This window comes from Trachemys scripta, chromosome 1, assembly GCF_013100865.1.
Source record: "Trachemys scripta elegans isolate TJP31775 chromosome 1, CAS_Tse_1.0, whole genome shotgun sequence".
Lineage (NCBI taxonomy): Eukaryota > Metazoa > Chordata > Testudines > Emydidae > Trachemys > Trachemys scripta.
The window spans coordinates 345,404,861-345,429,368 of record NC_048298.1 but is presented as its reverse complement, the minus strand read 5'-3'; the positions used below and the strand labels follow the sequence as shown (position 1 = coordinate 345,429,368).

Here is a 24,508-nt window from a genome sequence, read left to right as displayed (position 1 = left end):
GAGGTAGACCCTGGTTGTCAATGAATCCAAGTATGTCCCTATGAATTGTATTTTCAGTACAGAGTGGTATGTTGGTACTTGGGAAAAAGACAGTACAGAGGACGAGTGGGATACCGAAAGACCCTGCGTACCTATGAGCAGAGGAGACTTGGGTTCATCTGAGACAAAGAGGTCTTTAGGGAAGCTAAACTTCTCCAGGACCAGAGGTCAACTGAAAAGAGGGGAGACCAAGCTGAGAGGGGTCAGTACCGGTGCTACTCTGGTCTTTGTGGGCGTCTGGCGATCTAACTGCACAGTAGTTTTCTGTGATCCAGAGGCCATGGATGGTGCGGAGGGTGCAGAGGTCAGTACTGAGACTTTAGAAACATCAGAGTGTCTCTTGTATTGCTACAGTCACCCATCTCAGGCCAAGACCATTGAGCACTAACTGAGGGCAGGTCATCTGATACCAAAAAGGCATCGCTATCTAAAATCTCCAATCAAAGGCGTGTTCACACCTGAAGTGGAACACTCATAGTGTGGTCATTACTTGAAAAGAACAAAAAAAATCCCCAAAGAGGACAAAGGGACAAAGGTCAGATAACAGGGTTTTGAAAAGGACTGCCAGGAGGGGAAAAAAGGAAGGCTATTGGATGGTGTAGCAGGGTGCTGGTGCAAAAGCACCTAATTAGCCCCTGCCCGGTCAGGTCCAATCAGGGGAAACAGATTGGGGCTGACAGAAAAGGCCTGATGCCAGTCTGAGGATTGGCAACACCTGCTGGCCTGACAAGCCAAGGGCTATAAAGGCTGGGAGGGAGCCAGAAGGCAGGGGACAGCCAGGGAGGGAAGTGGAGGCCTCCTAGCTGAAGGCTGTCTCTGCCTGTAAAGGAGGTGACTAATCCTGTAAAGCTTGTATATAAATAGACACTGGTGGTGGGACAACCTTAAGTAAATAAAGACACAGGTGTTGCGCAACCCTGAAGACTCTCTGAGCCTTATTGGGGGCAGCAAGCAGGCCCCAGGAAGAGGGCAGGTCGTGAACCCTGTTACAGAAGAACAGAAGTTTTGGGAATGAGACAAAGAGACTCATCAGCCATATGACTGCCTTGGGGATGAGTAAGTTTTCCCCTAGTCAGGTTTTCCCTCTCCATAGCCTCACTGACCAGTCATTCAGGTTTTCAGGTGGCTCCTCTTTTTCTTGTGACTCAACCTTCTGGCCAACTCACTCTTTAGTCTCACCCCTTTCAGGGTAAGTCAGCGTGCACTCCAGTAACAGTCTGGCAGCCTTGTTCCAGAGTTCTAGACTGACTTTAGGTCCACTAGGCCTTATGACACTTATCCAGAGCCTTTGTTAGGGTTTCCTTTGGTGGTCTGGAGGGGAACTCAGTCCCACCCTCTACCCTAGGTTCCAGCCCTAAGGTCCACTTCCTCACACCTCCTGCTTCTTCCATGGATGTCTTCCTACTGTGGCCTGCTTAAAAATATTCTTCCCAAGCCCTTTTAAGGCCTCAGTGGAAAGGTAACAAAAGAAAAACACAACAAAAATAGTCCTAACAAGTCCCTCGCCTCCCTCCTTTCAAGATATACCTGACAAGCCGTAGCCCAGCTAGTATCCTCAAAGGCTACCCAGAAATGTTTGCAGAACCTCCTTGGCAGTTCCATCCTCCACAGTACTCCTTTCTGTGAACTAGTGGGGAGAGATATGTCCTCCTCCTATGGCTGGGTCTTTTTAAATTGAGCTTCTCCCTTTTTAATTTCTTGCTCCAAGATTGGCATGCCTTGCAGGTTCAGCATGGTGGGGCTGCCTGAGGCCAAAACTGCATTTTAACCCCTTCCTGACTGGTGTGGAGGGTGTACACTCCATCACATGCCAGGAGACAGGGAGAGAAGGGCATGCTTTCATAGCGGGGACAAGGGGGAGGAGAATCCAGTTTGTGAATCAATCAATGTCAGAAACAGCTAGCTTGGATGAAAAGGCTCCAAGAATTTGAAGAGAAGTCACGAGCTGCAGGGGAAAGATTCTAGACACCACAGAAAACTCTGCCCAACCCCAAAGTATCAGAGGGGTAGCCGTGAATCTGTAAAAAGCAACAGAGGGTCCTGTGGCACCTTTAAGACTAACAGAAGTATTGGGAGCATAAACTTTCGTGGGTAAGAACCTCACTTCTTCAGATGCAAGGGAAGAAGTGAGGTGCATCTGAAGAAGTGAGGTTATTACCGATGAAAGCTTATGCTCCCAATACTTCTGTTAGTCTTAAAGGTGCCACAGGACCAACCCCAAAGAAAATTCACAGTGGTGAGGAACATGACACAGGGAAACACTTTTTGGAGTGTCTGTTATTTTGTATAGATCTGGTTTTCTCATAGTACTAAGTAAAGAGTAGTGGTGTTTTGGAAAGCTGTGCAAAGTTTGTGTATGTCTGTTGGCTTTCACTAGAGGTACCCCTGAAGAGGTAAACTGTAAACCAGACAGCTCACCCTTTCAGTGGGATTCTGAGGAATGTGCAAAAGCTGTTGGGGAGACTGCACATTTCAGCACCTCGGCATTTGGACTGCAGGGGTCATCTCTGCCAAGAAAGGTGTCAGACTTGAGATCTGCTCCAGCAGGGTTGAGCTTAGGTACTGTGCCTCTAGCCACACAAAGCTAGGAACAGTACCTAAGCTCAACCCTGTCCCAGCAAGCAAAGGGCACGTGTGAATCAATGTGTGGTTTAGAACTGGGCAAAAAGAGGAAGTGTCTGTGTGTGTGTCTGGGAGGGTGGGTCTCTTTCTGTTAAAACTGTCGTGGTTTTGAGAAAATGTAATCCCAAAGCTGGACAGAATGTCAAAACCACCAAAAAATTGCAGAAAGACTTTGAAGAAAAATTCCACTTTGGGACAACCAAAACATATTTTTTTAGCTCCCCAGCTACATTCAAGGAAGGCTCTAATCAATTTCAAAAGCCCTGCAGCTGGAGAGGCAGAAAGCCCCTTCACTCTGCTTCCCTGTCAATCCCCTCGAGTTCCCAGAGCAAGTAAGGTGCAATCATGGTGCTTTGCCTGTCTGTCCCCTAGAGCCAGCTGGGAAAGTGGGGAGACAATGCTTCCGATGCTCTGCCTGCCTGCCCCCCTGTAGCTATGGGAAAGGTGGGAAGGTAAAGCACAGCAGTGCTGTCCTTCCCCATCCCCTGGCACTGCGGGGAGATGGTGATTGATGAAGGTTTAGTTGCATCTGTACTAGATTTGATGAAACATTTCATTCTGCCTAATTGGTATTTTCTGACTACACTCAGTTTTGGAAGAAAATTTCCAACACGGTCTAGTTTGAATTTTCTCACAACAGTCAGGAGAGCATCCAGCAGCAGGGAGCCCAACCAGATCTGTGGCAGTACCCTAGGCTAATAATGGACCAGTTAGTAAATATAACAGAGGTGCTTTTGCAGGTGGCCAGCAATGCGTGGCAGGCTTACTGCCAAGTGTAACACTGGGGGAACTGGGATTAGAAATCTTATCATATAGTGTAAACGTGAATGAAATTTTACTTACCTGCTAAAGACCCGAGCAATTTGAGCTCTTTTATGCACAGCAAAGCTGAGAACCAGAAGAAGAAGAAGGATGCTTCCTATTGCTATTCCCATAATGACAATCTCACTACTGGACACTTGGAAAGAAACAGACACAGAACATTACACTTTGTTTGCACTTAGGACTTACTCATATAACTGTAACAAACATTTCCGTAGAAACTGAGGCTTGTCCCTGTATGAAGTGTGCATGCCTCACACACACATCCAGCTATCTCATATGTACATTCTCTAACAATACTAGCAACGAGGCCTCCACATTTGTTTTGTCTGCACACAAAGTTCCAGCACTGCTGCTTGTTTCTGCTGTGCATTCTCCCTAATCATGAATACCACGTGTTGTCAACAGCTGGGTAGGCAGTGTGACACAGTCACATGGTTGTCATATTGCACATGAATTTGGGATGTAATATAGCTGCCCCCATCCCCCAAAAAGGCCTTGAAGTTTCAGGCCGTATATGTACAAGCATCAGACCTTGAAGCAAGGCAGGAATACTTCTTTCTATATGGGCCTAGAGTGACCACACCTAGAATTGTGTTCATTTTTCAGCACTACAGTGACGGAAATATATTTAAAAATTAAGGGAGTAAAGAAAAAAATAACAAAACTATCAAGGATCTTGAGGGCTTGATTCATAAGGAAAATATAACAGAGATAAAAACTTACAGCTTGGTTGAGCAATGACTAAGGGGGACATGATAACAGTCTACAATTATGTACACATTCTCAAATCAGAATGATCTCTTTCTGCCAATCATGGTAATTCTACCAGAGTACCCCAGCAAATGCTAAGCTGCCACTGTGAAAAAGTCTGTCTCTCAAACACTTGTGTCCCAGGCTATATAGAGCTTTAAAGATCATACCCAACACCCAGAACTGCAGCCACAAATGAACAGATACCCAGTACAGATCACAAAACATTACTGTGATATGCCAATAGCTAACCCATTCAGTTCAAGAAGAGACCCACTGTACTCTACACCTACTACCTTCTGGAGGCAGATTCAGACCCACAGGAAGCATGGAAGCTACAGTGCAACTCCATGGTATAGGAATATATGGGCCAGACAGGGTCCCCCCAGTGACCATCCCATGGACATAGAGAAGCACTTCTCTATGGCTCTGGCACTAACACTCAAGGCACCACATGGGAAAAGGATTCTGGGAGATACATATACTGCAAAGCAACAGCCTTCACTCATGTGTCTGGCTGCCTCCAGGTATCTCCATGATGTTAGCAGCACCAGAGTATGTGTAACTGCATATTTGTGCAGGAGAGAAGTTTCTGGAGGAGACGCTAGGACTTGTTGTGTGGAGGGAGAAAGAACATTTATTGGCCTTAAAGTAACTGTGGTTCAGGATGTGTTGTCCCCATGTATTCCACTTCTGGTGTGCACGTGCCTCATGCACTCAAGACAAGACTCTTTTGGCCAGCACTGTCTGCTGAGGCTGTGTCTGCACCTATGCCTGTCCAGCCCACCTTGCTCAAGGGTATCAAGGGTGGACTGGCCCAAACCATCCCTCAGCTCCTTCACCAGTACAGAACGCAGCTGTTGTAGGAGTCCATAGAAGTGGAGGAGGGCAGGTCATGGAAAACATGTGGACAACACATCCTGAGGAACTACAGTTAGTGTATGCAAAGTAACTGTTCTTTCTTCTTTCATGTTTGCAGTATTGTTGTAGCAGTGCTGGTCCCAGGATATTAGAGAGACAAGGTGGGTGAATCATTGTCTTTTATTGGACCAACTTCTGGTGATGAAAAAGAGGTACTTCTTCAGAAACTGAAGAAGAGTGCTGGATAAGCTTGGAAAGTTGTCTCTTTCAACAACAGAAGTTGGCCCAATGAAAGATACTGCCTCACCCACCTTACTTTTTTGAGTAATTATCCACAAGCCGTGACCTCATAGATAGGAGGTTGGTGCTCAGAAACTACCTAAATAAAGATTGAAGGATAGCCCTGCCAAAGTGGGCATCAGATTTTGAGGCCTCAAATAGGGAATAGTCAGGGACTAGACTATCATTTCTCATCACATGGGGAGAAATGATGTGAAGGTTAAATGAATAGTTCTGAGTTCTAGCACATTTATGTGAAAGTGAGTTTCTTCAGGAGTCTAGTGGGTTTGAGTCTGAATGTGGTCCAGGTGAACTCCCCAGCCAAGTGTGGGAGCATCCATCACCAGTTTCTTGGTAGGTAGAGGTGGAGAAAATGGTACTCCTTTGCATACCCAGAGAAGATCCTTCCACTAAGTTAATAATGAGAGAGGATTTCTTGGCAGACCTGCACCCTTGTGTCAATGTAATGTCTGTTGAGTAGATATAACAATTTCCCAATTTAACAATCCCTGCATGCAGAACAGGTAAAGGCGAGCATGCTGTATTACATATATGCAGGGGCCATATGTCCAAGAAGTCTGAAACAGACTTTTCTCCAGTGTTTGAGGGTAAGCTGGCAGCTGGCTGAGATCTACTATGGTGTTGAATCCATCCTGCGGCAGATAAGCCTTTGCTATTGTGGAATCTACTGCTGTGTGAACTCTGTTCTCTGAGTTGAGAATAAAAATAATTTCCCACTGTTGATTCCGAAGCCTAATGTGATGAAAAGTTGCAAGATATGATGGATGGAGTCATTTACCTGCTTTGCTGATCTTCCTTGAATGAACCAATCATCAGTGTACAGGAATACCCATAGGCGTGAGAATTAGGAGTGTGGGGAGTGCTGCAGCACCCCCAGATTTTACTGCGAAAAGTTTGCTGGTGCTGTCAGAAAGAAATTAGCATTATTTTGCCATTCTTGAGAATCTCAGAGCTGTGCTGCACCCGTGTGGTGTGAGCAGTAATTGCACTTTTTTCACATTGCTTTTGAACACAAAGGGTTCACAGTTTCCTTAGCTGGCTTTCAGCACCCCCTCTATAAAATGTGTTCCAGCACCACAGGGAATACCTGGATCCTCTGATTTCTCAGGTGAGCAGCCGCTACTGCCAAGCACTTGGTGAAAACACTTGGAGTGGTTGCTAGACTGAAGGGCAGGACTCTGTACTGATAGTTTTCGCAGTTGCTCTCGTCCCCTAACGCCCCTATTCTACTTGCGCTACATCGATGATATCTTCATCATCTGGACCCATGGAAAAGAAGCCCTCAATGAATTCCACCATGATTTTAACAATTTCCATCCCACCATCAACCTCAGCCTAGACCAATCCACACAAGCAGTCCATTTCCTAGACACTACTGTGCTAATAAACGATGGTCACATAAACACCACCCTATACCGGAAACTCACTGACCGCTATACTTAGCTACATGCCTCCAGCTTCCATCCAGGACACGCCACACGATCCATTGTCTACAGCCAAGCTCTAAGATACAACCGCATTTGCTCCAATCCCTCAGACAGAGATAAACACCTACAAGATCTCTATCAAGCATTCTTAAAACTGCAATACCCACCTGCTGAAGTGAAAAAGCAGATTGACAGAGCCAGAAGAGTACCCAGAAGCCACCTACTACAGGACATGCCCAACAAAGAAAATAACAGAACGCCTCTAGCCGCCAGCTTCAGCCCCCAACTGAAACCTCTCCAGCGCATCATCAAAGATCTACAACCTATCCTGAAAGATGATCCCTCACTCTCACAGATCTTGGGAGACAGACCAGTCCTCGCTTANGATAACACCTCTTTGGCTTTTTGCACCCACATTGGTTTACACAGACTCTAATATGCAGCTTTTATAACTTCTATCTTGCTTTAACTTTCTGTATTATTTTTATGTGATGTTTTGAAATGTATATAAGCATTGACTATTGTGATTTGTGCTTAAAATTATTATTTTAAAATATTTAATAGAAGTTTTTAGTTACAAGTTGTAAATATACTGCAAATGGCATGCCATAAATCCAAGGACCATTTTGGTCAGAAAGCAAAGAAACCACAAACAAAGCCAAAGGTCTTTCAAATAACTGGACACATCTCTTATATAAGATACTGCTTGGTATAAATACGATTTCACCTCTGGATTTCAATAATGGCTTAAATAAGTCTTTTGAGATGTATATTTGCAAACACTTTGTATCTAAGTACAAATCTCATATAATAACTTCCTAATGCCATTGTTATGTGAATAGGAGATATATTATGTACAAATATAGCAAGATCATTTAATACTACAACTGTTACTAATGCGAGAAGGCATTTGAGTATAAAATATAACTGAAGATTACTTACTTGTAACCGGATTTCTTCACGATGACTCTGCACATTTACACTAATAGGTAATGTGTCGCCTGGTGGCACCAAACAGTAGAACCTTCTCAGGCAGTGTCTGTTAGAGCATACGTGTGCCCCCTCTTACCTCTCCCCTCTTTGTCTCCGAACATGCCAATGGTGAGGCCATAGACAGGGTGCGGTGCCCTCTACTGTCTCAGTTCCTTCTACCGCTAACCCAGAAGACCCTAACAGGACTCTGAGAAAGAGGGAGAGGTGAGTGGGAAGCATGAATATGCAGAATCATCTTGAAGAACTCTGGTTACAAATAAGTAACCTTCATTTCTTCTTTGAGTGGCTCTGAATATTTCCACTTATGGGTAGTTTGACAAGCAGTGCTGAAAAACCTTCAGGGGTGGGAACAGAGTCCTAAGTAAATGACAGTTGTAACACCTTTCTGACAGATTTGTCATCTACTCTAGAAGATGGATCCAGGGCATAATGTTTAGTGAATGTATGCACTGAGTTCCAAGTAGCAGTCTTGAACATTTCCCTAACAGGAATATGTTTAAGACAAGCAAAAGATGCTGCTACTGCACTAGTAGAATGAGACCATACAATGGGAGGCTAAGGGATTTCTGTGAATTTGTAACACTGAATGATGCCCGGTTTAATTCATCTGGAAATAGTATGAGCAAACATACTATGACCATTATGATTCTTTGTGTAAGAAAGAAACTTCATAAAACTCTTAGGTCTATCTGAGTAAAATGCAAGAGCCTAACTAACATCTAACGTATGTAATGCAAACTCCACTTTATTATTATGAGGTATTATGGGGAAAACAGTAAATTAACTATCTGATTGATATGAAATTCAGACATTCTTTTTGGTAGAAACATGGAATCAGGTCTAAGTACTACATTATCTATATGCAAAATTGTAAATGGTGGATTAGCCATGGGGGCTTGCAGTTCACTCACCCTTCTGGCTGATATTATAGCAATAATGAAGACTGCTTTAATAGATAAATAAAATAAAGAACTTTAGTGTGCTCAGCCAGGGAAGATGACAAAGCCAAGCATACCGCTTCAAGCAGACTGCAGATACCAAACTCTGGCAGAAGAATCTGAAGCACCAAATGATGCCCTGAAGGCTTTGCTATGTTCTGTTCTTCTGTCAGAATAGCATTAGTCATTCTTCTTTTATCCTCTGGCAAACCTAACAAAGAATGCCATTCTTTCCCACAGATGGAAATGGTAATGGGCCATCACTGCCTGTTAATTAGCCATTCTAATTACCAAAGAAAAGGACAAGAAATCCTCTCTCCCAACTGCATCAATCTTCCTGCCCACTCTATTCACAGGGGTAGAGTGAGCTTGGCCAGACCTAAATCTGTTTCTGGCAGCAGCCACCACCAGCAAATTTGGTACAGGATGGGTGAGAAAATAAGAAAAACCTTACTGAAGACCTGATACAATTCATCCACTTTTCTTGGAAACAGGCTGACAAGAAGCAGGAGTTGACCAAATTACTTTAGAAGCTTGCCAAAGATCATCCAAAATAGGGAATGACCTGTTTGTGGAGGTAGCTCCAAGGATGTCAAACACTGGATGGGTGATTTCCTGCACAGACACCGAAGGTGATTCCAAAGTGACTACTGTGTGATCCACATGTTCACGGAATTCCAAAATAGCCTCAGAAGGGGAGGATACTGAAGCCACACCCACATGCTGGTCAGGTGACAAATCAAAATCAGTATTCATTTGCTCCTGTTGAAAAAGAGGAGGTATCTCCTCATCTTGTTCTCAGAAAGAGTATCAGGCAATACTGTCTGAACTACCAGTGCATCTGGAAGAACTAGATCTGAGGACTGTTGAGCACCGGATCCTCAACATATGATACTTCACTTCTCCATCCTTCTCCCTCAAAAATTGTTGTGGTGGAACCCAATTGGGCCATGGAGTCTATGGCTGCCAGTGTCTCCAGTAGGTGGGATCTGGAAACATACCCATGGGAAGAGGAACAAATGGATAGGGTAACATAACCTAGGATGAAATGGGTTTCTTGATTCCTCCAATATCCTGCCCTCAGGACAGATCTAACCTTAGATGTGCTATGGATGTCATCAGAGAAAACATAGCAACTGGAGGATGAAGAGAAATAAAGGGTGAAAAAGATCTACCTAGAGATCCGGTAGGAATATTAGGAGGACACATAGAAGGATCTGGAGAAACCCTAATAATTTCCTCTACTCTTCTCCTCTTTTCAGGTGATGACAAAGCAGACCTTGGAACTGAAGAAGACTGTCTCTTCTCCTTTGTCAATGTTCTGTTGGTCAGATCTGAGGATCGCTCAGGTGGAGGAAGATGGACATCAGTCTCTACTGTTAATCTTCTCTTCGGCTCTGATGATGGTCCTGGAACTGGAGCAGAACATGAGATCAGTACCACAGGCCTGGAAAATAGTGGATCCAGAGAAACATTCAGCTACTTAAGCAGCAGTACTTAAAGTCTGGTCTGCCTGTTCTTGCATGCACTGGGAGTGGTAGTTCAGCAAATGGAACACCCGGAGGGAGAGTGCTCTTCTTTCAGGCACTCAAGATAGCTCATGTGTTCTGATGCTTGAAAAACAGCAGGGCACGAAGCACATCTCGTAAAGCCCATGCTCTTTGTGACAGCTTGCACCCCACTCTGGGGTGCCACCTGATATATTTGGGTACCACTAAGCCCACCTGTTCCACCAACCTGTGCTCCCTCATCCAGTCCTGCTGAGTCAGGCTCTCAAGCGTCCTCCAGCACACACAGAGAGTTAGGGACATACCCAGCCACAGAAAGACACAGACACTGAAGTGCACACCCCCTCTGGGGTGTAAACCCAAAATTGTATTGTCTTGTGCTACCCAGAAATCTGTGCAGCTTAAGCTCATGAAAATGTCCCCCTCCCTCAATGTGGAGGAAGATATGCACAGCTTTTTGCCCTCCCTCCCACCAGTTATGAATTGCACAAATTGTTTTAAAGAAAACAAAACAAGTTTACTAACTACAAAGGATAGATTTTAAGTGATTATAGGGGTTAGCAAACAGATCAAAGCAGATTACTGAGCAAATAAAACAAACATGCAAATTAAGATCAATACACTAAAGAAACTGGTTACAAGTAATAATTTCTCACCCTAAATGTTGTTCTAGGCATTTCTTTCACAGGCCAAACACCTTTACCGGCCCAAGCTCAACTCTTCTCCCCTCCTCAGTCCTTGTTTCTTAGATCTTCTCAGCTGTCATCCTGGGGCAGGCTCAGTGGTACCCCAGTATATCAGGTGGCACCCCAGAGAGGGAGCTGCCCATCACACTCTTCTTCTATGGTTCTGCCATAACACAAGGAACTGACTGTACAGAGTAAATTACACTATCTCTTTTATCCTATACCTAAAACTACTGTATACTAAAAACTACACTAAGAACAACAGCTATAAACTAAACCAGGCACTATAAATGGAGAAAACCCTGGATCCAAAGGACAGAAACAGTTCACTTCTGTCTGGTAGCTGGAAGGGACTGAGGTGGTAGAGAGCACAGTGCCCTCTCATATAGTCTTCTGCTCAGAACGTTTAGGGACACTAATAGGAGGGGAAGGAGTGGAGACACGTGTGCTCTATCAGGCACTGCTTGGAGAAGGTTCTACTCTTGGGTGCTGAGAGAGTACCCGTAAGTGGGGATGTGCAGAACACTCAAACAAAAACTAATTAATTCCCCAATTAATAGCAATCTGAAAATGCTTAGCAATTTCCTTACTAAACCCAGAAATACATGATCCACCTCTCCAAAGACAGCAAAAAAGAAGCAACAATGTCTTTGTAAATGGCTATTTAAATTTAAAGACACTTTAAGAATTAGTTAAGTTTAAAAAGACTATTTGAAAACTGAAAAATGTTCATATAGAAAGTAAGGGTGTTTGGACTTATTTGAAAGAGAATATAAAGTCCTATTAAACCCTGATGAAACTCAGATATCTCAGAAAATGGACTGAATACAATAGAGGTATAACTCTAACTTTAAACAGTGTTCAGAGAAATTCCCACCACAAAGAGAAAGACAGTATAATTATCAAGTTCAGGAAAGATAATAATCCTACTGCACAGGTAGTAGCAGATCACCGTTCACTAGCTGAAACTGTTCCCAAGACCAAACCATGAAGGTGTTGAGCTAATGAAAGGATGACAACCAAAAATTTTGAATCCAGGCAAGCCTGAAAGGGGTGTTTTCATCCTTCCATGAAGTTACAGAAAGAAAAGGATGTAAAAACCCTCTGAATTAAGCAAACTCTTTCTGCTCCTATCCTCAATTTTACAGCATTGACTATAGCCTCTCATCTCTGCTTAGCTTGTCTCTACAAGCAAGCCAGCTAAGGAGAAAACAGTCAAAGAGCAGCATCAAGAAGAAGCAACCTTCCAGTTCAGATGACAACATCATCAAGATTTCAACATGTATGGTGAAATGAAGTTGTAAAGCCCTGTCAAGGGATTGCATTTCATGTTTTTCTTGTAATGGTTTTACTGGTACCAAAATGCTACTAGACAGACACGATGGGTGAGGTAATATCTGTTATTGGACCAACTTCTGTGGGTGAAAGAGAGAAGCTTTTGAGCTAAGCAGAACACTTCTTCAGGTCTGGGAAAAGTAGTACTTGGGGGTCACACTAAATACAAGGTGGAACAAATTGTTTAGCATAAGTAGTGAGCACAAATTCTAAGGGACCATTCAAGGTGAAGAAGCCCACTTGTCTCTGTCACCAACAGAAATTGGTCCAATAAAAGATACTACTTTACCACTTTCTCTCTCTAATATCCTGGGACCAATATGGCTACAACACTGCAAACATTCAAATACTATTGTCATTTAAGATATAACAGCTTCTTCTGTTAAACCAAATTATTTAGCCTATTGTTATGTTGCATGATTGAAATATGACCATCTATATCATTGATATTGCCACCATTAGACAATTGCAACAAATCTTGTACAAAGCATGGCATGTAAGGTGTCAATGGAAAAGATATGATTTGCTAAGTATGATTATCCTGTTTATATGCATGTATCATTTTTGTATATGGAGCTATGAATATTGACTATGCACTGTTATCTTACATATGTGCTGTATTCCTGGGTAACACCCACAAGAGAAGATGTATATCAAGGCTAGACAGCTTTGAGTTGGCCCATTACAGACAGTTAGCTCTCACAATAGACCATAGAAGAAGCTCATTCTGTCCACACAGTTCTTCTGACCAACACCTCAGCCTCCAAGGGGCCAATGGCTACCCTCTGTGAGTCATCAAGCCATATAAGGACATGTGATATGCTCCTGTGACCCTGGACTCCATCTTGTGCCAGTAACTTTCTACAAACTGGGTTGTGAGCTTTGTTTGAAACATAAAATTTCCAGGCACATGGCAAAGCATATAAAAGACCTCTGTGATGACTCCATTTTGTCTCTTTCCTGCTCTATTCTCTGGATTTACAACTAAAAGGAGCATATTGAACTATGGACTGAGGACCTTCCAATCCTTTGAAAGTTACCAGAAAGACTTTACAAGCCAGCAGTCTATAACATCACTGCTACAAACCTGATATAACAACATTGTGATTATTTTATGTATATGATCTACTAACCCTGTAACTCTTTTTTATTAATAAACCTTTAGATTTAGTTACTAAAGGATTGGTAGCAGAGTGATTATTGGAATATTCACCTGGCTAAGTGGCTGATCTCTTGGGATTAGAAGGACCCTAAATGTGATGAAATTGGTTTTCAGTAATCACTCATCATACAGCCCAGTGTCTGTGTGGTGAGATGAACGCTAAAATGCCTAAGGAGACTGTATTTTGACTTTTTGTTAACCAATTTGGTGAGACAGAAATTTACTTTGGTCACAGCTTAGGGTGATTCTGCCCTATTTCTCAGCTGTTTGTTCTGAATCTGATATTCTCTGCTGTGACCCATTGAGGCACAGCGACACCAATGTATTCCTGAACAGGAGACATAAATTAACATTGGTAAACAAAAAGAAATAGTGGGATTTAATTTGGATTTAAGGTTTCATTGATTTGCCTCTTTCAACGAAGCTCATTGAATGACTTCTTTTGAGTAACTGATTGAAATAGTTTTTTTGATTTCATAGGACGTAGTTAAGATTACTCACTTTTGTCCATTTATGTTATCTGTGATAACTCAAAATGGGCTCACCTGCCCTTAAACAGAAGTATTTTGCCCATCTATAAATGGTTTTATTTATGATACACTAAGACAAGGCTCACTACCAATTTTGGGGAACAAGGTACTTTGGCCCCCTTCCAAGGCTGGACCAACTCTGAAAAGGTGTAATCTCTGTCAAAAGCTCTCCATAGAGAGACATATGGACAAGATTGTAACTGAAGTAACCATTGTTTATTGTTTGTGTTCTGTTTTGGTTTTAATTTTTTCCCTTTCCTTAACAATAGTCACAGTTAATAATTATGATTATTTTGCTTGTCTTTAGTTGTGGTATCTGCTAAGGCCTGGCAAAGAACCTCATATGCCTAAACAATGGGAGTCATGTCCCTGCCCTGGCATTAAGAGAGACATTTATTATGATTTGGCCTATTATTTTGTATTACTCAAGACTATGAAATTTTAGTCATTTTAAAGATTAAATTACTTGGTGCTCAGCAACTTGGAACAGTCCTTTCTACCCCACATGCACCCCAGAAATGGACTATATGTGGACAATCACTGGAAGAATTGGGGAGATATGGGAATTCAGTGAGTTTATAAAAGCTGGAAAGTAATAACCAGTTAATGGTAAAATGGAGAAATTCTACATAAGGAAGAAGAAAAATTCAAGGGGTTTGGGTAGGAACCCCCTGGAAGGAAGGCAGGAAAAAAGTGCATCACCTTCTTCACACTATTCTTTTGCCTCTGACGTCTATTTAGGGCCAGATTTTGATACACTCATTCATTATGAATAGTACCTTATCTCCACAAGACCCCACTGATCCATTTGTAAAGTAAGGTGCTTCTTGTGTAGCCCAAGGGGCTAGCTTTAGCATTTATTTTATTTGGCAGTAATGCAAGGAACCTACAGGCCTGTAACCTATAGGATAAATGGCCTAACAGTCACCCCTAAGTTTTGGAGAACTAGAAATAGTGTGTGTAAGGGGGGATTTTGTCCATAACGACACCAGCCAACGACAGGAACATGAGCTAACACTGGCTTTTGGATAGAACATCTGCAGATATCTGACCACAAGAGTGCCATAGCAACGAACTGATGTATATGATAATAAGTTGAGATCATTACTATACTAACCAATAGGAGAAGGGCACCTTAACACTGGTAGGGTGAAGGAATACAAATAAAGAAGAGGGGAGAAACCCCTATTGAATATGCATTAGATGTAGTGGCATCAGTGTAATATATTATAAAAGTTCCATTCAAGCCTGTGTGTGGGAGAAGAGAGAGGTGTAGCCCTTGGGAGGTGCCAGGATGATGGCCACTGGAGGTAATGAGGACGATGATGGTGAAGGGAAAAATAATGGTTAACATTTTCAGGTTGTTCTGCCAGGGATGGTGTAAGTATATGGATGTTCAGATGTACATTCTGTATTATCTCTAAACACTTTACTGGGTTCAAGTGTTTGTGACTTTGCTAAATGTATTAATAAACTATTGTAGAAGGGTTCCTACAGTGTGAGTGTTGCAACTGTGCACATCGGAGCTCACAGCTATAGAGTAATTTTAATAATACTAGGCCTGATCTTGGAACAAAAACTTGTCAAATCTCAGAGTGATAACTGAGAATTCTTAAGTAATCAATATAATTAATACATAATCTATGGATCGGGCTACACTTGGTATGAGTAAGGATATCAGAATCAGGCCTTTTGAGTGTTATATAAGTAATGACTTCCAGCTCCTTTCAAGGGCTGCTCCAACTGACCACATTGCTGTAGCATAGCCTGGATGTGACAAAAGTGTGGGTGACAGCTGCATGGACCACATTAGAATACAGGTTATAGGTTCCTGGCTTTAGACTAAAAAACAGGCTAAAATATAAAGGTCTTAGTTTTTCACAGCACTTACTACTGGCAGTCGGAGGGGGTCCACTGTCAACACTTCCTCCAAAGCCTTTTAATTTACAATCTGGAGGGGCCCAACCAAAATCACAATGGCAGTTTTTCTTACTGTTGCACAGCTGAAATAGAATAAGGGTATAAATAACATGAACCAAATGAGCAATTTGATGAAAATACGGCCTTTCTGAGCTCTTAATACAGTCTAACTGCCCTGTACTCTATGGCATCATACTAAAATAAAAAACAGAATGGTAGTTTCTTAGCTGATACTTTAAGTTTCTCCAACTCCCTTGATAGGAGCACCAAGATAACTAGTTATCCAGAGTCTCCATTTTTGGAGGGAGGAGTCAATATACTGACTTTGGTTTATTAGTGTGCAATCTTATCATCTAGTGACTGACCAAAAGATCTAAAAATGGAACCAATTTCTTTAACCACTTAAATCAGTTCTCCTTTAGTTTACATTCTATAGGGCTATATTTTGGAGCTGAAAGACAAAATGTAATGGAATCACTGCATACCCACTCTGGTAGGTATCACCAGCTTTTGAAAATAGAGTACATGATAGAGCAAACTTCTCTTCAGATGAGAAAATCCAATGTTTAGAATTATTAATTTATTATAAAAGACATTTTAATGTTATTGAAACCCTTACTGAAATCATGTGTCAAGCCTCAAGAGGCAAGATAGGGAGCAAGAAAGCAACAGCAGATTCCATATGGCAGAGTTGGTTTCTTCCTTCTCTCTGGCCTGTACTATAAAAAGTAGAGATCTGGACATTCTTATCCTGGAGGAGTATGTTTTACCCTCAGAGCCAGGGGAAGCTGGTTGTATTAACCTGTAAGCCTTGAACACCATTTTCAGCCATGCAAATGCTATTATTTCTATTTTTGCACTTCACCATCTGGTGCTAGGAATGCAATTTGAAAAGCAGGTGTTGGCTCATTGGCTGACGTAAAGTAGAGAAGGACTCATTGGATTATAAAACAGGTTTTCTACTTCTAGGAGTAAATTGACGTCAGGACACAGTGCTCATTATTATAATTTAACATTTACTTTGCAGTATTGCCTAAAGGACAGAGGAAGGGTGGGCTCCCATTGTGTTANCACTCAAGGCACCACATGGGAAAAGGATTCTGGGAGATACATATACTGCAGAGCAACAGCCTTCACTCATGTATCTGGCTGCCTCCAGGTATCTCCATGTTAGCAGCACCAGAGTATGTGTAACTGCATATTTGTGCAGGAGAGAAGTTTCTGGAGGAGACGCTAGGACTTGTTGTGTGGAGGGAGAAAGAACATTTATTGGCCTTAAAGTAACAGTGATTCAGGATGTGTTGTCCCCATGTATTCCACTTCTGGTGTGCACGTGCCTCATGCACTCAAGACAAGACTCTTTTGGCCAGCACTGTCTGCTGAGGCTGTGTCTGCACCTATGCCTGTTCAGCCCATCTTGCTCAAGGGTATCAAGGGTAGATTGGGCCAAACCATCCCTCAGCTCCTTCACCAGTACAGAACGCAGCTGTTGTAGGAGTCCACAGAAGTGGAGGAGGGCAGGTCATGGAATACATGTGGACAACACATCCTGAGGAACTACAGTTAGTGTATGCAAAGTAACTGTTCTTTCTTCTTTCATGTTTGCAGTATTGTTGTAGCAGTGCTGGTCCCAGGATATTAGAGAGACAAGATGGGTGAATCATGGTCTTTTATTGGACCAACTTCTGGTGATGAAAAAGACATACTTCTTCAGGAACTGAAGAAGAGCGCTGGATAAGCTTGGAAAGTTGTCTCTTTCAACAACAGAAGTTGGCCCAATGAAAGATATTGCCTCACTCACCTTACTGTTTCGAGTAATTACACTGGTCTACAATTTTTGAGAAGTCGTCTGCTTCAGAGATAAAATGTGCTATTTATTATGTATTTTGATGTGCTGAATTCAAATATGACAATTAAAACAACTGATTGGCTACTGTTTCTAAGATATTTAAGTTTTTACATTTTATGTCTATGTATATTGTGTAGATAGTAGAGTTTTAATCATAAATTGTAAACCCAGGTCTTTTCATGTGTTTATGGTTGCTTTACATGATAATATTTCACCTGTCCTGTTTATGTAACACTAAAAATCAGCAAAAGGGTTATATAAATAAAATTTATTATGAAACAAAAGGCAAAAACTATTATGTACATAGTTTAGACCTATTCAGTGTCTACTCGGCGCTTCTTGGCTTGTCTCTTGTATTCATTAAATGGAGCATCTCTTGTCACTGTCCAGCAATAGTCTGCAAGCATTGATAGGCTCCATTTGCCCTGATAGCGTTTCTCCATTGTTGCAATGTCCTGGTGAAATCGCTCGCCGTGCTTGTCGCTCACTGCTCCACAGTTCGGTGGAAAAAAATCTAGATGAGAGTGCAAAAAATGTATCTTTAGTGACATGTTGTAACCAAGGCTTTTGTATGCCTTGAGGAGGTTTTCCACCAACAACCTGTAATTGTCTGCTTTGTTGTTTCCGAGAAAATTTATTGCCACTAACTGGAAGGCTTTCCATGCCATCTTTTTCTTGCCACGCAGTGCATGGTCAAATGCATCATCTCGAAGAAGTTCACGAATCTGAGGACCAACAAAGACACTTCCTTTATCTTAGCTTCACTTAACCGTGGAAATTTTCCACGGAGGTACTTGAAAGCTGCTTGTGTTTTGTCAATGGCCTTGACAAAGTTCTTCATCAGACCCAGCTTGATGTGTAAGGGTGGTAACAAAATCTTCCTTGATTCAACAAGTGCTGAACACTTTTCCTCTCAGGCTCCAATGCCTGTCGGAGTGGCCAATCTTTCTTGACGTAGTGGGAATCTCTTGCACGACTATCCCATTCGCAGAGAAAACAGCAGTACTTTGTGTATCCAGTCTGCAGACCAAGCAAGAGAGCAACAACCTTCAAATCGCCACAAAGCTGCCACTGATGTTGGTCATAGTTTATGCACCGCAAAAGTTGTTTCATGTTGTCATAGGTTTGGGTTTGAACGTGGTCCAGGTGAGTTCCCCACCCAAGTGTGGGAGCATCCATCACCAGTTTCTTGGTAGGTAGAGGTGAAGAAAATGGTACTCCTTTGCATACCCAGAGAAGATCCTTCCACTAAGTTAATAAAGAGAGAGGATTTCTCGGCAGACCTGCACCCTTGTGTCAATGTAATGTCTGTTGAGTAGATATAACAATTTCCCAGTTTAACAATCCTTGCATGCAGAACAGGTAAAGGCGAGCGTGCTGGGGCCATATGTCCAAGGAGTCTGAAACAGACTTTTCTCCAGTGTTTGAGGGTAAGCTGGCAGCTGTTGATTCTGAAGCCTAATTTGATGAAAAGTTGCAAGATCTGATGGATGGAGTCATTTACCTGCTTTGCTGATCTTCCTTGAATGAACCAATCATCAGTGTACAGGAATACCACTCCACCCCATATGATTGCCCAAGCATCAGAAGGCTGGCCTTTAATAAGTGTTAAAGTTTTAAAGTTTTAAACTGCAGTGTGTCCTTTTCCTTCCCTTCTTCCCCACCCCTCCTGGGCTACCTTGGCAGTTATCCCCCTAGTTGTGTGATGAATTAATAAAGAATGCATGAATGTGAAGTAACAATGACTTTATTGCCTCTGCAAGCGGTGCTCAAAGGTGGGAGGGTAGGGTGGTTAGTTTACAGGGAAGTAGAGTGAACCAGGGCTGGGGGGGAAGGATTCATCAAGGAGAAACAAACAGAAAGAAGAACAGGAGTACTTGTGGCACCTTAGAGACTAACAAATTTATTAGAGCATAAGCTTTCGTGGACTACAGCCCACTTCTTCGGATGCATATAGAATGGAACATATATTGAAATTGATATGTAAACTAGACACAATCAACTCCGGTTTGAATAAGGACTGGGAATGGCTGAGCCATTACAAACATTGACTCTATCTCCCCTTGTAAGTACTCTCACACCTATTATCAAACTGTCTGTACTGGCCTAGCTTGATTATCACTTCAAAAGTTTTTTTTCTCTTAATTATTTGGCCTCTCAGAGTTGGTAAGACAACTCCCACCTGTTTATGCTCTCTGTATGTGTGTATATATATCTCCTCAATATATGTTCCATTCTATATGCATCCGAAGAAGTGGGCTGTAGTCCACGAAAGCTTATGCTCTAATAAATTTGTTAGTCTCTAAGGTGCCACAAGTACTCCTGTTCTTCTTTTTGCGGATACAGACTAACACGGCTGTTACTCTGAAACAAACTGAAGTTTCACATTGTAGCCTGGCCAGTCACAAAACTGGTTTTCAAAGCTTCTCTGATGCGCACCGCACCCTGCTGTACTCTTCTAACCGTCCTGGTGTCTGGCTGCGCGTAATCAGTGGCCAGGCGATTTGCCTCAACCTCCCACCCCGCCATAAATGTCTCCCCCTTACTCTCGCACAGCAAGCAGCAATAACAATTGGAATATTGGCTTTCCTGAGGTCTATCCGAGTCAGTAAACTGCACCAGCGTGCTTTTAAACATCCAAATGCACATTCTACCACCATTCTGCACTTCCTCAGCCTATAGATGAACAAGTCCTGACTACTGTCCAGGCTGCCTGTGTACGGCTTCATGAGCCATGACATTAAGGGATAGGCTGGGTCCCCAAGGATAACGATAGGCATTTCAGCATCCCCAACGGTTATTTTCTGGTCCGAGAAGAAAGTCCCTTCCTCCACCTTTTGAAACAGACCAGAGTTCCTGAAGACGCGAGCATCATGTACCTTTCCCGGCCATCCCACGTTGATGTTAGTGAAACGTCCCTTGTGATCTACCAGGGCTTGCAGCAGCATTGAAAAGTACCCCTTGCAGTTTATGTACTCGGTGGCTTGGTGCTCCGGTGACAAGCTAGGGATATGGGTTCCATCTATCTTCCCACCACAGTTTGGGAATCCCATTGCAGCAAAGCCATCCACTATGACCTGCACGTTTCCCAGAGTCACTACCCTTGATATCAGCAGGTCTTTGATTGCGTTGGCTACTTGGATCACAGCAGCTCCCACAGTAGATTTGCCCACTCCAAATTGATTCCCGACTGACGGGTAGCTGTCTGGCGTTGCAAGCTTCCACAGGGCTATTGCCACTCGCTTCTCAACTGTGAGGGCTGCTCTCATCCTGGTATTCTGGCACTTCAGGGCAGGGGAAAGCAAGTTACAAAGTTCCATGAAAGTGCCCTTATGCATGCGAAAGTTTCGCAGCCACTGGGAATCGTCCCACACCTGCAACACGATGCAGTCCCACCAGTCTGTGCTTGTTTCCCGGGCCCAGAATCGGCGTTCCACAGCATGAACCTGCCCCAGTAACACCATTATTTGCACATTGCTGGGGCCTGTACTTTGTGATAGGTCTATGTCCTTGTCAATTTCCTCATCACTCTCGTCACCGCGCTGCAATCGCCTCCTCGCCTGGCTTTGCTTTGGCATGTTCTGGCTCTGCATATACTCCAGGACAATGCGCGTGGTGTTCATAGTGCTCATAATTGCCACGGTGATCTGAGCAGGCTCCATGATCCCAGTGCTATGGCGTCTGGGCTGAAAAAAGGCACAAAACTGTTGTCTGACGGAGGGGGGGGGGGGAGGGAGGGGCAAGTGACGACATGGCTTACAGGGAATTAAAATCAACAAAGGTGCTGTATATTAGGGAGAAACACAAACAACTGTCACACAGAATGCCCTCCTCCAAAGATTGAACTCAAAATCCTGGGTTTAGCAGGCCGTTGATTTCACGGAGGGAGGGGGAAGCAAATGAATACAGAACAAATCTGATCCATCTATTTTTTACATCTTAAGCTGGCAGCAGACGGTACAGCATGACTGATAGCCATCAGCATCTTCTGGGTGCTTGGCAGAAGATGCTGTATTACGACTGCTAGCCATCATCGTCAAGACAGTTCAATAGGACTGCCGGCAGGACTGAGTCTCCAGGAGAAAAAACATGTCTGCCCAGGTGCCTCTGACCGAACTCACTGAGGAGTACGATGATGACGGATACCAGTTGTAATACACCATCCACTGCCAAAAGGCAAGGAGCTGCTGCTGTATAGCAATGCAGCCCCACGTCTGCCAGCACCCAGATAGCCGATGACGGCTACCAGTCATACTGCACCGTCTAGTGCCAAAACGCAATTAGCTGCTGCTGTGTAGCAATGAGGTACCACGTCTGCCGGCACCCAGAGGACATATGGTGACGGTGAGCTGAGCTTAGCTGAGTGGGCTCCATGCTTGCCATGGTATGTTGTCTGCACAGGTAACCCAGGTAAAAAGGCGCGAATCGATTGTCTGCCGTTGCTCTGACGGAGGGGGAGGGGCCTGATGACATGTACCCAGAACCCCCCGCGACACTGTTTTTACATCATCAGGCATTGGGATCTCAACCCAGAATTCCAATGGGCGGCGGAGACTGCGGGAACTGTGGGATAGCTACCCACAGTGCAACGCTCCGGAAGTCGACGCTAGCCTCGGTACTGTGAACGCGGTCCGCTGACTTAATGCACTTAGAGCATTTTTCTGTGGGGACACACACAGTAAACTGTATAAAACCGATTTCTATAAAACTGGCTTCTATAAATTCGACCTAATTTCGTAGTGTAGACGTACCAGTTACGTACTAGTTATTACCAAAAATAGGTTTTGGGTCACACAGACCACAAGAGTTGTAGACACTACCAAGGGTTCCATCTGGCCACCATAGGTGGGTGATAAGGAGGAACTGAACAATGGTTGGGCCTGCTCCATTCTTTATGCCCTCAGGTGGGGGTGGAGGGAAGTATGAGGGCACACAGGGTGCATGCATGGCCCCATTGGACAATGCTGACTGAAAGAATCCAATCTATGTGCATGAGGTGCTTGCAAATGTGGATGATAGACATCAGTATTGATGCAAAAATGGTTATCAGAAATTATTATAATATATTCTTAGAATTTTAGGTCATTGTAAACTTGCCTGTGACGTTCCTGAATTTTAAATACCACTTGTGATTGCTTACATACACATGATGCTTGTAGAATAGAACACCACCACTTATGTTTTTGGTTGCTTATTTTATTAAATGACATGTTCAAGCGAATTTAAAAAAATGCAGGTTTCTGTTTTCTTGTGACACAGTGGGAAGCCAAGTGTCAGGGAAGATAACACCTCTTTGGCTTTTTGCACCCACATTGGTTTACACAGACTCTANTTGTGTTAGTTGATGCACAAATATGTGATAAATGACAGTTTCTGCCAAAAAAGCATGGTTAGAAGTTGGTTCAGCTCAGGTTAATGCTCAGTAGTCCAGTGTCCTCAGGTCAGGCCAGAAATCAGCCAGATGGTTTTTATACTGTAGAACTATGTTTTAAGAAACATTCTTAGTAAATAATTACTAGAATTTCATGCACCACATTTATTTTTTCTAAGGTTTCTCAATTAAAAACTCTCCATTCCCTTTAATCAGGACAGCTGAATAATCTGGGTCCTCTTTTCTTCAGGGTGTTAAAGAAGAGAGTGATTGTCCCATTTTCAGGCTCCAATCCACACACAAAATCCTCTCCCCTCCATTTGGGCAGAAGCCGTGCTTCTTCCCAGGAGCACCTGCTTCCTACTGAACCCCTTAATCTCTTATGGCTGCCTCTGTCAGTACCATTCAGCCAGCTAATGTGCGACAGCCCTCACATCTTCTTCTCTAGCCTGGTACTTAAGGTGATCTTTACAGGCTGGGCTCTTACACTCAGCCCACTGAAGAGTTTAACTGCCTCACAGTGCAGCTAAGACTAGGGCATGTACATCTTGGGCTTCTTGTTCCAGCTTCCCATTTGTGTGTGTTTGATTTAAATAGTAATTGCATCTGTGGTCTGCATAGATCACCTTACAGACGGGCATCTGACTGCTAGACACCAACTCCTGAGAATGTCGGCTGCTCATGTTGCTTTTTTAATGAGCTTCACAGTTCCTTTAGTAGCTACTACAGGAGCTCTCCTTTATCACAAGCCATAGAGACTTAGATTTTTTTGGAACCAGAGGATCAGGGTTCTAGTCCCAGCTCTCCAAGCCTTATAGTTATGTCTAGTAAGTATCCTATCTAGTCTGTGTCACGCTGGGACTTTGGACAGTTTACCAGGAATCCCAGTGACTCCACTGCCATTGAGGTGATATTTAAAACTTTGCTGCAGTGATACACATAGATATCGCATTTCACTGGAATTTGAGGGCAAGTTAAGTCATGCTGTTTCTCAGTTATTTCAAATCTTTTTGGACTGAATGACAATGTTCATCTCTTCCTGATTCCTCCCATTAATTTTGGTGTGTAAGCTAAGCTACTACCTACAAATAACAGCCCTTCATCCTGCAGAGCAAATTTCTCCTTTAAAGTTAGCACAGAATAGACTTAGGCTATGTCTACACTATGGACCTTACAGCTGTACCATTTCAACTGTGCCAATGTAAGGTCTCCCGTGTAGCTGCTCTTTGCCAGCAGGAGAGAGCTCTTCTGCCAGCATAATTAAACCACCCCTATGAGCGGCATTAGCTATGTCAGCAGGAGAGGACTTTAGTTAACCGATATTTGCAAGCCTCACACCCCTCTGTGAGGAATATGGGTTTTACTGTATCCATTAGTAAACCAAGGAATCCC

General features: G+C 43.2%; 1 protein-coding gene across 1 annotated transcript in view; it reads right to left on the bottom strand.

Annotated features, from left to right (window-relative positions):
* Positions 1 to 207: 207 nt before the first annotated feature.
* The window catches only part of LOC117889108 (disintegrin and metalloproteinase domain-containing protein 20-like), a 181,114-nt gene continuing 156,813 nt past the window's right edge, over positions 208 to 24,508 (bottom strand). The window contains exons 13-15 of the mRNA XM_034792988.1: positions 15,868 to 15,979; positions 3,505 to 3,619; positions 208 to 211 (exon numbers count right to left, since the gene is read on the bottom strand). Coding sequence (XP_034648879.1) covers positions 208 to 211; positions 3,505 to 3,619; positions 15,868 to 15,979 — 231 coding nt within the window. The remainder of the gene's footprint in view (positions 212 to 3,504; positions 3,620 to 15,867; positions 15,980 to 24,508) is intronic.